The sequence below is a fragment of the Mustela nivalis genome (genome assembly GCF_964662115.1).
Source record: "Mustela nivalis genome assembly, chromosome: 1".
NCBI classification, from domain to species: domain Eukaryota; kingdom Metazoa; phylum Chordata; class Mammalia; order Carnivora; family Mustelidae; genus Mustela; species Mustela nivalis.
The window spans coordinates 199,527,100-199,542,191 of record NC_139020.1 but is presented as its reverse complement, the minus strand read 5'-3'; the positions used below and the strand labels follow the sequence as shown (position 1 = coordinate 199,542,191).

The 15,092-nt window shown below is 47.8% G+C and overlaps 1 protein-coding gene across 2 annotated transcripts; it reads right to left on the bottom strand.

Moving 5' to 3' along the window:
* Positions 1-5,909: 5,909 nt before the first annotated feature.
* On the bottom strand, positions 5,910-13,606 carry LOC309842852 (serine protease 45-like). 2 transcript variants are annotated; one of them, XM_082687733.1, is made up of 6 exons: positions 13,466-13,606; positions 11,547-11,573; positions 8,186-8,333; positions 7,783-8,048; positions 6,742-6,905; positions 5,910-6,424 (listed from the first exon to the last, which is right to left on the bottom strand). In XM_082687733.1, exons 1-6 carry the CDS (start codon positions 13,563-13,565, stop codon positions 6,191-6,193), a joined length of 939 nt encoding a protein of 312 aa, XP_082543859.1. In that variant the 5' UTR covers positions 13,566-13,606; the 3' UTR covers positions 5,910-6,190. The 2 variants fall into 2 exon arrangements, with proteins under 2 accessions (XP_082543859.1, XP_082543860.1); XM_082687734.1 differs by lacking the exons at positions 11,547-11,573; positions 13,466-13,606 and adding an exon at positions 11,474-11,541.
* Positions 13,607-15,092: the final 1,486 nt, after the last annotated feature.

The following is a 15,092-nucleotide window of genomic DNA, read 5'->3' as shown; positions in this document are numbered from 1 at the left end:
AAAACCCGATCTACTCCCCTGCCTTCGTGGAAAATAATACTCTGGGGGAGGGGGTTAATCAATGAAACAAAATAAGAAAATTCAACAAAAAAATCCCCAAGCATATCCACCATCACCACGGATGTGAATACAAAAACTCTCTGCTTTTAAAAGTTAAAGATTCTTGTATTGGGTAAAAGAAAAGTCCATTCACATGCTACTTATCAGAGAGCCACCCAAAACAAATTGACGTGAAGCGTAAAAGTAAAAAGACAGGTAAAAATATATAATTATATGCAAGTGAAAATAGACATGGCATGTTGCTCTCTAGAGATGTGATTCAGGACAAAAGCTTTACACAGAAAAGTCTATTTCATGTTGGGAAAAGATAAGAATTAGAATGACTACGTAACATCATAAAGTTCTCTCCATCGATCACATAACATGGATCCCATAAAGCAAAGTCAATCAGTGATCTGCGAGAAACCGAAACACCTCCCTTTAGGGGACAGCCGTCTCCGACTATCTTAGGGGGAATGGAACAGGTATAAAAATGAACCACCCACTAGACTACTAACAGGACCACAGTAACTGCCCTAAAACCTGAACAGTTTGGGCCACACTTTCGTACCACGACATGATGACTCAAGGATTTAATAACAAAACAGTGAATGCCTTAGCTGAAATTTTTAAAAATAAACTTTGTTAACTCATTTTGATGAAATAACATTCTATAAACTCTTCAGAAAATATGAATAATTAGAGCAATGCATTAAAAATTTACTGGGTGTCAAAGAACAAATAATCCAATCAAGAAATGGGCAGAGGACATGAACAGACATTTCTGCAAAGAAGACATCCAGATGGCCAACAGACACATGAAAAAGTGCTCCATATCACTCGGCATCAGGGAAATACAAATCAAAACCACAATGAGAGATCACCTCATGCCAGTCAGAATGGCTAAAATCAACAAGTCAGGAAATGACAGATGCTGGCGAGGATGCGGAGAAAGGGGAACCCTCCTACACTGTTGGTGGGAATGCAAGCTGGTGCAGCCACTCTGGAAAACAGCATGGAGGTTCCTCAAAATGTTGAAAATAGAACTGCCCTATGACCCAGCAATTGCACTACTGGGTATTTACCCTAAAGATACAAACGTAGTGATCCAAAGGAGCATGTGCACCCAAATGTTTATAGCAGCAATGTCCACAATAGCCAAACTATGGAAAGAACCTAGATGTCCATCAACAGATGAATGGATCAAGAAGATGTGGTATATATACACAATGGAATACTATGCAGCCATCAAAAGAAATGAAATCTTGCCATTTATGATAACATGGATGGAACTAGAGTGTATCATGCTTAGTGAAATAAGTCAAGCAGAGAAAGACAACTATCATATGATCTCCCTGATATGAGGAAGTGGTTATGCAACATGGGGGCTTAAGTGGGTAGAAGAAGAATCAATGAAACAAGATGGAATTGGGAGGGAGACAAACCATAAGTGACTCTTAATCTCACAAAACAAACTGAGGGTTGATGGGGGGAGGGGTTTGGGAGAAGGGGGTGGGATTATGGACATTGGGGAGGGTATGTGCTTTGGTGAGTGCTGTGAAGTGTGTAAACCTGGTGATTCACAGACCTGTACCCCTGGGGATAAAAATATATGTTTATAAAAAATAAAAAATTAAAAAAAAATTTACTGGGTGTGTTCAAAGCAAGTCTACAACCTTAGGGATATTCGTTATTGAATAACAAAGAAAGCAAATGAATTAAAAGCTCTAATCAGGAAACTGTAAAAGACATAAAATAAAGCCAAGTTGGGCACCTGGGCAGCTCAGTCCGTTAAGCCCCTGCCTTGGGCTTGGGTCATGATCTTGGGGTCCTGGGACCGAGCCCCATCATCAGGCTCCTGGCTCAGAGGGGAGCCCGTTTCTCCCTCTCCCTCTGCCTCTCCCCTTGTTCCTCTTCACCTCTCTCTCTCAAATAAATAATATTTAAATAAAAAATTAAAAAATAAAACCAAGGAAAGTCTTTTGGAAACATGTACAAAATATAAAATTACACCCTAATCAATTAGGACAGCAGAATTACGAATGAACTCTATGATCTGGATCTTTGAAAAAACAAATAATATCAATTGGGACAAAGAACTTTTTTACTGCTAGGGTATAACCCACCACGATGGTGTAGTAAGCATGTACTTTGCACTCTTACCAAAATAGCTTTGATACATAAAGTAAGAATTGCTAGAACTATAAGAAGTCTTAATTCTCATGGTAAGCCTCTCAGAAATCAATGGGTTATATAGATATAAACTATTTGAAGTGTTGAACAGATTTGAGTAATACAATCAACAAACCTGGTTCAATCAGTTATGGCTAGAACTCTGCTTCAAAACACACAATGTTTTCATTTCAAACACACATGAAACATTCACTAAAACTGAGCAGATACTAGGTCTCAATAAAACATCAATAAATTGAAAAACATAAAAATAATAAAATTCACACTGCGATATAATTTGTAATGGGGGAAAAAAGAAGTCCCCATTCTCCCCAAATAACACCCATCTATGGAACTCTTGGGTTAAATAAGAAATACACATGAAATTAGAAACAATACAGAAATGAATGATAATGAGGTCAGTACATATCAACCCGTGTGCCATATGGACAAAGGAAGACCCAGAGGAAATTTTATAGAATTAAGTGAAAATATTAGAAACCAAAGAAGTCTGTAATAACTGATTCAGTATACAACTCAATAAGTTAGAAAAAGGACAGTAAAATAAGCCCCCCCCCAAAGTAGGTTAGAATGACTAAAAGAGTTTTAGTGAAATGAACAAAAAAGATTTGATTACAAAACCAAAAGTTAGTTTGTACCATTTAGGTGTCCCCAAAGAAGAGAACCTTCTACTCACATAGGCTTAAAATGTGTTCCCTCCTGGGGCGCCTGGGTGGCTCAGTAGTTTAAGCTTCTGCCTTCGGCTCAGGTTATGATCTCAGGATCCTGGGATCGAGTCCTACATCGGGCTCTCTGCTCAGAGGGGAGCCTGCTTCCTTTCTCTCTCTCTGCCTGCCTCTCTGCCTACTTGTGATCTCTCTCTCTCTCTCTGTCAAATACATTTTTTAAAAAATTAAAAAAAAAATTTGTCCCCTCCCTTCAGTGGTGGCAGCTTCCTCCTGAGTTGGTCCCCTTGTTGAGAAATGGATGCCAGCTGCACGGGGTGATGTACGAAAGTATTGAATCACTGTATTGTAAACCTGAAACTAATCTCACACTGTATGAGCACTAAGTGGAATTTATACAAAAATGTTTAAAAAATGGTTGCTGACAGCCCACATCCTCCTGCTTTCTCACCCACATTCAGAGAACAAGTGTGCATGTCCTTCACAATCTACAAAATCTCAGGAACTGATAATGTTGGCCTTATATAAACTGCTCTAGGGCATAGGAAAAATATTACAACGCTTCTCAACCTGTTTTAAGAGGCTAGCATAGCAATGACACCAAACTTGAACAATGGTAGAACAGAGAGGAAAAGTGGAGGCCCACCATGTCTGGGGCAGAAATTCTAAACAAAATGCCAGCAAATGGAATCCACAATGTATTAAGGGATTTATCTAAGAAAACTTCTGAGATCTAGCAATGAATTTCATTATGTGAACAAATTAAATAAGAAAAACCATATAATCATCTTAATAGTTCATTACTGCGTCACCAGGGCCCAAATCTGCCTCGCACAGCAAAGGTTCCCAGTGAGTGTCTGAGAAGCACATGAAGTCAGGGTCAGCACATGAACCTCCACCATTATGGCCACTGTTTCACACTGGGTTAGAGATCCCAGGCAATGAGAAAACAAAAATAAATGATAGGATTTTCAAAAAGGACAAGATGTAACTCTCACCATTTTAGGGAATTTGACTAGCCAAAAATAAGCCAAAAGAATCCACTGAGAAACTGATGAATTAAATAAGTCAGTTTTGCAAGATGACCAGGAATCAAGATCACTATGGGGTTTTTTTTGTTGTTGTTTTGGGTTTTTTTTTTTTTTTAAGATTTTTTTCTTTATTTGGCAGAGAGAGAGATCACAAGTAGGCAGAAAGGCAGGCAGAGAGAGAGGGGGGAAGCAAGCTCCCTGCCAAGCAGAGAGCCTGACTCAGGGCTCGATCCCAGGACCCTGAGATCATGACCTGAGCTGAAGGCAGAGGCTTGACCCACTGAGCCACCCAGGTGCCCCATGATCACTGTTTTTTTAAATCAGCAGCTTTAAAATACCTAACATATAAAATTAGAAAAAAATATAATGGGAGGAGATAATCATCCACAATGAATATAATCAAAATTTGTAAAACACTTAGAAATACACTCAGTATTTTTCCAAACATCCGTGAATAGAAGAGCCGAATGAATGGAGACATATACCATACCCCTGTTAGGAATTCAACACTGTAAAAATTAATCTGCATATCTAATTTCAATTCAAATACCAATAGTGTCTTTAATGAAAATTGACACACTGACTGCAAAGTTTCCATGGAAGATAAACTCTGTAAATTAGGCAATATTTTTTTTAAAGGAGAGCTTTCGCTACCACTTAACAAAATATGACATAAAGCTATTTGAAACAATACAGCACTAACCCAGGGACAAACAGATCAGTGGGAAAACAACAGAGGTTTCAAAAACATACACATGGACATATTAAGACTTCCTTATTATAAATGCAGATATTCAAATCAGCAGGAAAAAGACAGGTGCTACAAGAAATAGTATCAGTGGAATTGGCTCTCCAGTTGGAAATAAGAATTGGATCCCCACCTCACACCACACAGAGTTACACATAAAAAATAAATTCATCGAGATGAAAAGAAATATGGGAAGACAGCTTTTATAACCTGGAGATGGAGAAGAGCACATTTTACTAGGCACAAAACCCATAAAGGGAAGTAAAGATTGATTTGATTCCATAATAATTTTATTTTTTTTTAAATTTTATTTGAGAAAGTGTGCCATGCACAAGCAGGGGAAGGTGCAGAGGGAGAGGGAGAAGCAGGTCCCCCCCTCAGGAGGAAGCCCCATGCGGAGCTCAGTCCCAGGATCCCGGGATCATGACCTGAGCCAAAGGCAGACACTTAAGCAACTGAGCCACCCTGGTTCCCCTTGACTCCATGATAATTTTAAAGGTCTTTATGGAAAACTTTCATCATTCCATCCATTCCACATATTTCTAAAAGTTAAGGAAATAGTTGTAAAATAATTGACAAAGGCTTAGTACTCAGAAAAGATAAAAACTTTCATTAAGAAAAAGAAAAGCAACCCAATCTTAAAAAGAGACAAAGCCTATGAATAGAGGATTCACTCGAGAAAAGGTATATCTTTTCATCAATAAACACATGAAAAGGCACATTTCCAATCAGGGAAATACAGATGAATACAGCAATGAGAGAGCGTTCTAGCATTGGATGGACGTATTTTTAAAGACTGATAATATCCATCTTTAGCAAAAGGGGAAATGTTTCACTCTCCCATGCTGTAGGTATGACTGTAAACTGGCTCAGCTTTGGGAAGGAAGACTCTTTGATTGTAGTCATCCAAAAGTACTAAAATTTGTGTGTCCTTTGATGACTGTCCTGCCCTCAGCCCACTCCTAGGGAGACAGCTGCAGAAATGGTTCAGAGTGTCCTCCCCCAACCCCACCACCCACATGCAGGACTGCCGCCAGGGGGGCGAGTCCGAAACAGCCCAAAACCTGGTGCTGGTTACAAAACCTATGTCACAGCTGCCCAGAACATACGCAATGACATCACATGATGACTAGCTTTAGGTATTGACAGAGAAAGTTTGTCAACGTGTGTGATTTTTTTTTTTTAATGTAGACTACTAACAATACATATAAGATCCCAGGGTCACCCACAAAAGAGAACAGAGCCAGCTCACACTTGCACAAATTTAATCCTTGCTCTCCTGGTCCCCCGTTCCAGAGCCCTTCGAGGCCACACTTCCCTTCTCCTGGAGTCACACAGGGCGTAGTCATCCTCTGCGTCTCTCCCCACTCAGATGCCAAGGCAGAGCCCCATCCCCAGGGGGCCACTCTTTCCCCACCTTGACTCTTGTTGACTAGAGACCCATGACCTTGGTCTAACCTTGATCCGGACCCATAGGGCAGAGGCAATGCGGGAAGAAGAAGAGAGAGGGGAGACTAAGGACCCATCTGGGGCTGCAGCAGCCAGAGCAGGAGTAGGAGCCAGCCGGAGGCCGGGGGGCCTGAGAGAGCCTCACTGCCTATTTGCTTCCTGATCCATTTGCTGTATTTGGTGACGCGGGTGTACACGCCTGGGTTCTCTGCTTTGGCACAGGCTTTTTCCCAGGACAACACCCCAGCCAGAATCCATCTGCCCTCGACTTCGCAAGCCAGTGGGCCGCCAGAATCCCCCTAGGTAAAGAGGGAGGAATCATGGAAGCTCTGGGAGCCGGGACCCCGGAGGACCCGGCATGCCCACCCCTCTGACTCCTCTTGGAAGATTCTCTTGCTCCCTGAGGATCTCACTACCTCCTTCAGCTCCCCCTTCGGCTCCTCAGACCCATCCCAGAGTATCAGGCAAAATCAAAGCCACAGGGGAAGGAAGAGGGGAGCAGAGCGCTGCGCGGTGAGGGTCGCGAAGCAAAGCCCTCCCTGGGAACGTCCCCTCACCTCCCACCCCGGGGGAGTCACTTTGGACCGAAGAGCTGCCGGACCTCCCAGCCACTCACAGAGCACAAGTTCTCTCCGTAATTGGTGGCACAGATCATGTCCCCCAGGACAAGGGGGACAAGGTGGGGGAGGAAGGACTTCTTGCGGTAAATCTGGTCACACTTCTTGTTGTCCATGATGAACACCTCAGCCTCCTGCAGCTCCGTGGTCAGTGTGGAGTTAGCTGTGGGGGAGCCCAGAGGGGTGAGAAAGTTCTCCTCATTCCGCTCAGCCCTGGCCTCCTCCCAGGGTCCTGCCGCCTCCATTTTTGAGACTCAGCCAAGCCACACCCCTTCATGCCTTCCTTCACCAGTCTGTCTCCCTGCGGGGGATGGGGGGGGGATCACGTCTGGCAAGTCCCTCACCCTCTCAGGCTCTCTTTCAGGATCCCTTTCTCTGAGAAGCTTTGGCTTCCAAACCAAGCAGGCCACAAGCCAAGTTTCAATGCAACCACTGACGAACTGAGACCCCAGTCACGTCTGGCTTCTCTCTCCAGCCTCCGGGTCTGGCATAGGTTGTGACCTCTGTCACCTGGTTACCCTCGCTCCCCCCTTCAGGCATCTCAGATAGACGTGCCCCTGGCCAGACTCATCCCAGATTCCTCCCAGCTCCATCTCAAGGATCACCTGACCAAGTCTTAGCTCCTTTCCCCATCAGCCTGGGCCCCCGCCCACACTCAGTGACCAGCACCCTGCAGGTAAGGCACGCGCTCCCCACGCGAAGGGTCCGGTGGGCCGCCCATCAAATGAATGAGTGAGAGGACGAGTAAGTGTAGGATTCCCGGACTCTGAGCTGCTGTAAGAGGCCAAAAGACCACACCCAGCCCCGGCGCCACTGGACCAGAGTGAGGTACCCACGGCAAGCATGGTGGCCTTGGCCGTGGAGACCTGGAGACGTGTTAGGACAAGGAGAGTCCTAAGTCCAAAGAGCCAGGGCCCGGAGGTGACAGCTGCAAGCTTCCTGAGAGGCACCATGAAGGGGTCCAGCAAGCAAGACCCCAGCAGGAAGGCGATGCCCCCCTCTGTGGTTCCGCACCCCCCGCCTTGACCCACTGTGCTCACCTGAGAAGCGCTGTTTGACCTGGCCCCAGCCAGTCACCCAGCACTGGGTCCCCACCTTCAGGTTGTAGCTGGGCTCCGGGAGGCAGATGGGCTGCACATACTTGCTAAAGGTGGCGGGGCTGTGAAGCTGGAGAAGGGCCATATCCCCCATGATGAAGGTCCGGCCCCAGAACTTGGGGTGCAGGATGATGTCCTTCACAGGGATCAAGGAAGCCTGCAGGGGCTTCAGCTTGGAGGTGCCCAGGATCACTGAGTACTCTTTGGTGCTACAGAAGACATACTGCCCCGGCTAGCCAGTCAGGTTCGCAAACAACATGATGCTCCTACCTCCACCAAGAACCCCCTCCCTTAGCAGAATCTCCCCCCATTTGCTCCAGGCCGTGGACACGGGGCCCACACTCACCCTTGGATGCAGTGGGCAGCAGTGACCACCCAGTTGAGTTCAATGAGGGCCCCTCCACATACGTGTTCATTCTCTAGCCGGAGGCTCACCTCCCAGGGCCAGTGGCGGGTCACTTCCAAATCCTCGGACCACCAGGGTCTGCCGCAAACTTCAGGAACGATGTGCCAGGGAGACACAGGGACCACATATTGGAGGATGAGAACAACGGAGACTAAGATGCCCCTCCCCCACCCCGAGACAATGTGCACAAAGCTGTAAACGCGGGGGCTTGTCCTCATTTCAAAGATGGGGAGGCAGGCTGAGAGAAGGACAGAGGCACTGTGCTAGACAGAAATGACAGTGACAGAGATACAAGGCTGGAAGACAGAGACATAAAGACATCACAGGCGAGAGAGAGAGATACCGAGACAACAGGGGATTCGAAGGGAACCCCAAAACAAGGGAAAGGCATAGAAGGAGTCCTGGCACAAGCCCTACGTTCTCTTGTGTCTAGCCTGAATCACAAGGCCATGTTCCTGAAGGGCCACTGCTCGGAGCTGAGAAAAGTTCCAGGCTTCTGGGTCAGAAATCTTTATATAGGCCATTCAAGAAAGAGCCCCACCAGCGTGGAGCCCAGCGTGGAGGGTCCCCGCTCACAGCTTACAGTCTTCGTCTGCACCACGTTCCAACACAGGCAACTGGTATGGCAGTATGAATGAGCACAGATGCCAAAGTTTCTAAATAGAGCATTACTCAACATTATATTTTGAAAAAATAATGCACCACGATCGTGTAGAGAGATTGTCTCAGGAGCGCAAGGGAGGTCCCGCACTAGAAAAGCCCTCCCTGTATTTGCCACATACACAGTTCTTCTTCTCTAAAGAGAAGGATCATGTGCTCTTCTCAAAAAACACAGAAGACATTTGAAAAATTCAACATATATTTATGACTAAAAACAAATAGAAACAAAAATACCTCTTACTTTGGGACCAGAAAAGAAATCCTTAACTTTAGGAAAGTTAGAGACCACAAACCTACAGCAAGCACCACATAACATTAAAGAAGAGGCCAAAAGATTCTATACGGTCAGAAGCCAAGAATAATGGTACTTTGCAGGAGGAGGGTTGGGGAAGTAATCGAGAGAGCATAAGGGAGCTATCGGGGGCTGGGAAAGTTCTACTTTCTCACCAAGACAGTGACTAACACAGGTGGGTTCACTGTGTGATCATTTCTTAGGCCAGACACTTCAAATCTGTGTACTGTTGTGCATGTATATAAGACTTCAACAGCTTACCTTTTTTTTTTTTTAAAGATTTATTTTACAAACAGAGATCACAAGTAGGCAGAGAGGCAGGCAGAGAGAGAGGAGGAAGCAGGCTCCCCACTGAGCAGAGAGACCGATGTGGGGCTCGATCCCAGAACCCTGGGATCATGACCTGAGCCGAAGGCAGACACTTTAACCCACTGAACCACCCAGGTGCCCACCCCAATGGCTTACTTTTTAAATCATTTATGCTTCTTGACTCCAGCACAATCAACGAGAAAATATATTCAAAATAAGATATATTTTCAACAACAAAAATATCTTAAGTAACAAGAAATTAACATTAGGCCAGTTTATCATGGTGATACATTTAAAACTCTTAATAAAGAAAAAAAATAAATAAAACTCAATAAAGAACATGGAAAAGGAACAGCATAAATGGAGAGACGTCCCTTGCTTTTAAATAAACAACTAACCATTTCAGATGTACTTTTTCCCAAAACTAAACTATAAAGTCATTTTCCAAGTGAGGATTTTAGGGAGCTTTATAAACTTACTCTAGAAGTCAAGTAGAAAAACAAAAGTCCACGAACAGCTCAGTCTCTGAAAAAGGAGACATAAAGGAATGCTTGTCCTAGCAGGTGTGTGTGTCTAGCAAGACACACATTAAAGCTGTCACAAAAACGGTGTGGTATGGACAAGGACAAACCAATGAAGCCATGGAAAAGAACAGAGAGCCTGAGACTGCTCTGGGGACCCAGGATCTTAACGTAGATAAAGGAGTCACCACCGTCGGTGGGTGAAGGATGGATGTTGAGTAGATGGGGCTGGGGAAACTGACTCACGACAAAATAATTAAGAAAAACAAAAACCGGATTCCTCCCTAGCAGCACTTGGAGACCTAAATAGAAAAGTGAAACCCTAAAGCTAACAGTAGACCATATGGTACCAGGTGAGAAACGGCTCCCTAAACAAAATCTCAAAACAAACCATAAAACATGAAATGGATTAATTTTATTACATCAAAACCAAGGTCTTGTGTTGTTGTTTTTTTTTTTTTAAGATTTTATTTATTGATTTGACAGAGATCACAAGTAGGCAGACAGGCAGGCAGAGAAGGGGAAAGGAAGCAGGCTCCCTGCTGAGCAGAGATTGAGCCTCCCACAAAGGGCTCAATCCCAGGACCCTGGGATCATGACCTGAGCCGAAGGCAGAGGCTTTAACCCACTGAGCCACCCAGGTGCCCCCTCAATGTACATTTTTTAAAAGATTTTAATTGTTGATTTGACAGAGATCACAAGTAGGCAGAGAGGCAGGCAGAGAGAGAGAGAGGAGAAGCAGGCTCCCTGCTGAGCAGGGAGCCCACTGCGGGGCTCCATCCCTGGACCCTGAGCCGAAGGCAGAGGTTTAATCCACTGAGCCACCCAGGCGCCCCTCAATGTACATTTTTGAAATTGAGAAGTGGCTGATATGTGAGAAGTGAAGTTAATCAGTAGATATTGTGGTTATCTAAGGGAATAGTCTTAGAAAAAAACATGCCTAGGTATTTAGAGATCAGAAGTCAGGCTGTAAGTGACCCTCAGTTGATTCTGGGGAAATTTATATATGTGTTTCTTGACCTAAATGTACTTTTGCAGTGTTTGGTAAGTTTAAAATTATTTCCAAATAGAAAAAAAATTTTAATGGAACTGGTGAAAAGAGGAGGAAATAGAAAGAGATCTATGGTAGACACCATTTATTTAAGTTAAAATACGTGCACACAAAACCACAATATGTATTTTGACAAGAACACACATAAGCAGAGACACACACTGAACATATAAGCAAGGTTGAAAGGAGGAAGAGGAGGGGCAGGGACATAAGGAGGAATAACTAATTTAATCAGTCAAACAATTCATAACCAATTAGGGAGGTCCTATGACAATGGAAGCCCATGAACCAATGAGCAACGTAACCCACCATCCATGACGTCTAAGGGAAAAGACATTTTAGAAAGCAGGTCCTTCAGACTAAATTCCTGCTTCCTACAGACCCAGAAACACTACCTCTCTGACCCTCTTCAGAACACATCCTCCCCAGAGCTGAGGTTTTTCTGAAGCGGCGGCTCAGCCTACCCACCTGGTATGGAAGTGTTTTCTTTATAACCTGAAGGAGAAAGGGGGAACAAAGATGAAGCAAGAGATCATGAATTAGTTCATTCATTCATTCACCAAATATTTCCTAACCTCCCACTCCATTCCCAGCCAAGACCGGTAGGGAGGAGACAGAGCGTATCAAACAGATAACGTGCTGTCCAGCAGGGGAGATGGAAGTCAAAAAAACCACCTGTGTGAAAATCAATGCAAGGACAAGGCCACAGGTTTCAGGGGGGCCCAGAAGAAGTGGGGGACAAGAAGGCTCCTGAGAAGTAGGGTTTTGGGGCCAGGACTTAAAGATGAGAAGACAGTAAAAACAGAAAAGTGACAATGACATTCCTTGCAAAAGATACACTGTGATGCATGCCATGAGAATGAAGGACAAGGCCAAGGATGGCCAGAAATGACGCCACGGAGGAAGAGTCAGGGTCAACTACGAGGGGCCTCATAACCCAGGCAGAGAAGCAAAGAGACCCTCCGGGAGGAGGGAGGCCTATAGAAGGGTGACATGTTCAGGCTTGGACTGTGACAAGGAAGTAGGAAGTTGACCGGACTGTAGGTGCTGAGATCCCTCTTCAGGACCCAGGCAAGAAAGGAGGTGGTCCGAGGAAGTGGCTCTGAGACTAGACAGGGTGAGGTGGATGCGGGATGCAGGCAGATGGTTATGGGCGTCTGGGATGACCCCCAGCTTCCGCTTTTAGAGAGGAGTGCCTACAATTCAGCGCAGTAGAGAACAGGCTTAGAGAACCCAGTTTATAGGCAGCCGAGAAGCTCCACTTTGGACCCCGGGGAGCAGAGATGTTTCTAGGTCCTGCAGCAGGCAGGTGCACTCGCAGACATGTTGCATAGCAGAGCCCGGGGGGCGTTGGGGGGCGGCGGGGTGTGGGGGGGAGAATCCAGACAGCGCTGCAGGGATGAACAGAGCACACTGGCTGGGAAGCAGGTGCGGAGCCGCAGAGCTATCCTGAGACAGAGGAGAAGCGGAAGGCCTGACCTGAGAAGCCAGGGGACTAGAAAAACGGAGGAAAGGGTAGAAAGGTCGCAGCTGCGGCCAGGATGGGCCGACGATTATGGGAGAAGCAAGGAAGCCCTGGAAGGAAGCGTGAAGGGGACACGGCTACTCTGAGAAACCTGGCAGCGAGCGGGAAGGGACGGGGAGAAGCAACCGTGGCAAAGAGGGACAGGATGAAGATGAGCAAGAAGTTGGCGGAGGGAGCACAGCGCGGGCACAGCCCGCAGTCCGGCGCAGGGCGAGCTGGCTGACCTTGAACAAGACGGGAGTCTCTGATTGCTAAAGAAATGGGGGAGGCTGGTGTCGAGCAGTGGGGTTCGGAGGGGCCCCTGGGGCCTGGAGGCGGGCAAGGGGGAGAGCATCTTCACGGTGAATAAAGCCGCAGTGAGCCAGACGCCAGGGGCAACAGGGCGCTGGGGAGAAGCGGGAAGGCGGGATCCGGGTTTCAGCGTGGGGAGACCGCGTGGGGCCCGCAGCGTCGCGGCACAGGCGCAGTGGCCTGGGGCGGTGGGAGAAGGGGCAGCGGGGCGGCCTGAGCCCGCCTGGAAGGGTGCCTCTGGCCTCAGCCGCGATGCCTGCCAGCGTGGAGGCCGGAGGAAGTGGCTGCACGTCCGGAGAAGACACAGGGGTCCTCCGCACTGCTGGTGAAGTCTGAGGGAGGAGGCCGGGGCGGGGCGGGCAGAAGTCTGGCGACACGGATGGTAGTGGGGGACAGGGGAGCATGGTAGGGGTGGCGGACAGAGTCCCAGGAGGCCAAAGAGCTAGCCACGTGCAGGGATCTGGGCTCAAGTGCGGGGCTGGGGGGCAGAGGGGAGGGTGGGGGGAGTACGGGGAAGGTGGCCGACTGGCGGACGGAGGGACACAGGGTGGTGGAGGAGGCGCTGCCTCACCCGAGGTCAGCAGCGGCAGCAGCAGCAGGACGCAGCGGCTCAGGCCCCAGAGCCCCGAGGCTCCAGGCCCAGCGCTGTGGCTGAACGGCAAGGCGGCCATGAGGTCCGGGAGGTGCCACCTAACGGGACAGACACGGTACCGCGAGCCCCGGCAGGTGATGGCGACCCCGCCGCGCGCAAGGGCACCTCCAGCACGTGATGGAGTTCTGGGCACACGACGGCCCCACTAGCCCGCGATGACGCCCCGGACTCCCTCCCGCCCCCCCGCACCCATGGGCACATCTGCATCCGCACCCTCACCTCGTGCCTGTTCCCTGAAGATGGCATCGGAGCCCAGGATCCAGGATCGCCTCCAGGGTGGCCAAGCACTCCCCTGTTGCTTTAAGATGGGGACAGTGCCCCCAACCTCTGGACCTCTGAGGGCACCTTTGTCGCCCAGCCTCTGACCACACCCTTGGTCCCCTGGCATTGGTGCGTTGGAAAGGTTCACAGATTTTGTTGATCTGACAATCTGCAAAGCACAAGAAAGGAACAGTAAGGCTGGGAATCCAGGAAGATGTCTTTAGGAAAGGGGCATCTGAGCTGGATCTAAAACTGGAATATGGAGTCTTGGGGGAGTCCTGAGAAAGGAAAGGCATTCCTCCTCCTCTACAGACCACCAAGCGGATGGATGCACCTGAAAGAGGTGGGGGCGGGGCAGATGCCAGGCCTTGGGCCTTCGCAGAGCAACTTTGTAGGACGGGGTCTTTGCATCTGGTGGGTGTGGCAGAATGGGGAGAGGACCACCCAGAAGCAGAAGATTCCCGCTGCTTTTGTCTAGTGGGGAGGGAGGGAGTGTCCAGTTCTGGGGACCACATTCCCCGGCCTGGTATCTAAGGGGGTCTGCATAATGAGTCCCCACCGCAGACAGGTGAGTAGAAGTGATGTGTGCCACTTCCGTGTCAAGGTGGTCGGGAGGCGAATGCCTTCTTTGCTCGTGTTCAGGCCAAGTACTGGTGCCCAGTGCGGCAGAACTGTCAACTTGGAGCTGGTTAGAGATGCAGTTCTCAGGCCCCACCCCAGACCTACAGGACTGAAAATTCTGGCAGGGGACCAGTGATGTGTGTTTTACCAAGCCAGAAAGAGAGACGCTGGAACACAGAGCCAGAGAATGAGGGTAAAGATCCAGTGTCTAAAACAATAAATCTCACTTGCCTTCTCCCAGTGGGAGCGCAGATGTCTGTTAACGAAGTGGGGGGCGCCTGGGTGGCTCAGTGCGTTAAGTGTCTGCCTTTGGCTCAGGTCATGACCCTAGGGTCCTGGCATCTGGCTCCCTGCTTAGTGGGGAGTCTGCTTCTCCCTCTCCCTTTGCCCCTCCCCTGGCTTGTGCACTCTCACACGCTCTCTCTCTCTCAAATAAATAAAAGTCATTAAAAAAGAAAAGAAAAAGTGGAGGGGGGGCAGCAGCAGCAAGTGGAAGAAGCAGGAGAGAAGGAATATTTCTCTTGCCCTAAGTTCATTCTTGCTCCCTTTTCTGGTCTCTTGTGATCCTCTTTTCAGTGCTGCAGAGGCTGTGAAATTAAGGCACAGAGCTCCGGGCAGACAGGCGTACAGAGACCAGGACCCAGCTAGCTAAAACCCCACAGAG

Bases quoted from the DNA above. Each gene is read 5' to 3' on its own strand.
- LOC309842852 (XM_082687733.1), bottom strand. From the start codon at position 13,565: ATGGCCGCCTTGCCGTTCAGCCACAGCGCTGGGCCTGGAGCCTCGGGG. The intron at 11,574-13,465 runs GTGAGGCAGCGC...TTTCTCCTTCAG, and splicing joins GCTGCCGCTGCTGACCTCGG to GTTATAAAGAAAACACTTCC. The intron at 8,049-8,185 runs GTGAGTGTGGGC...TGTCTTCTGTAG, and splicing joins GCTGCCCACTGCATCCAAGG to CACCAAAGAGTACTCAGTGA.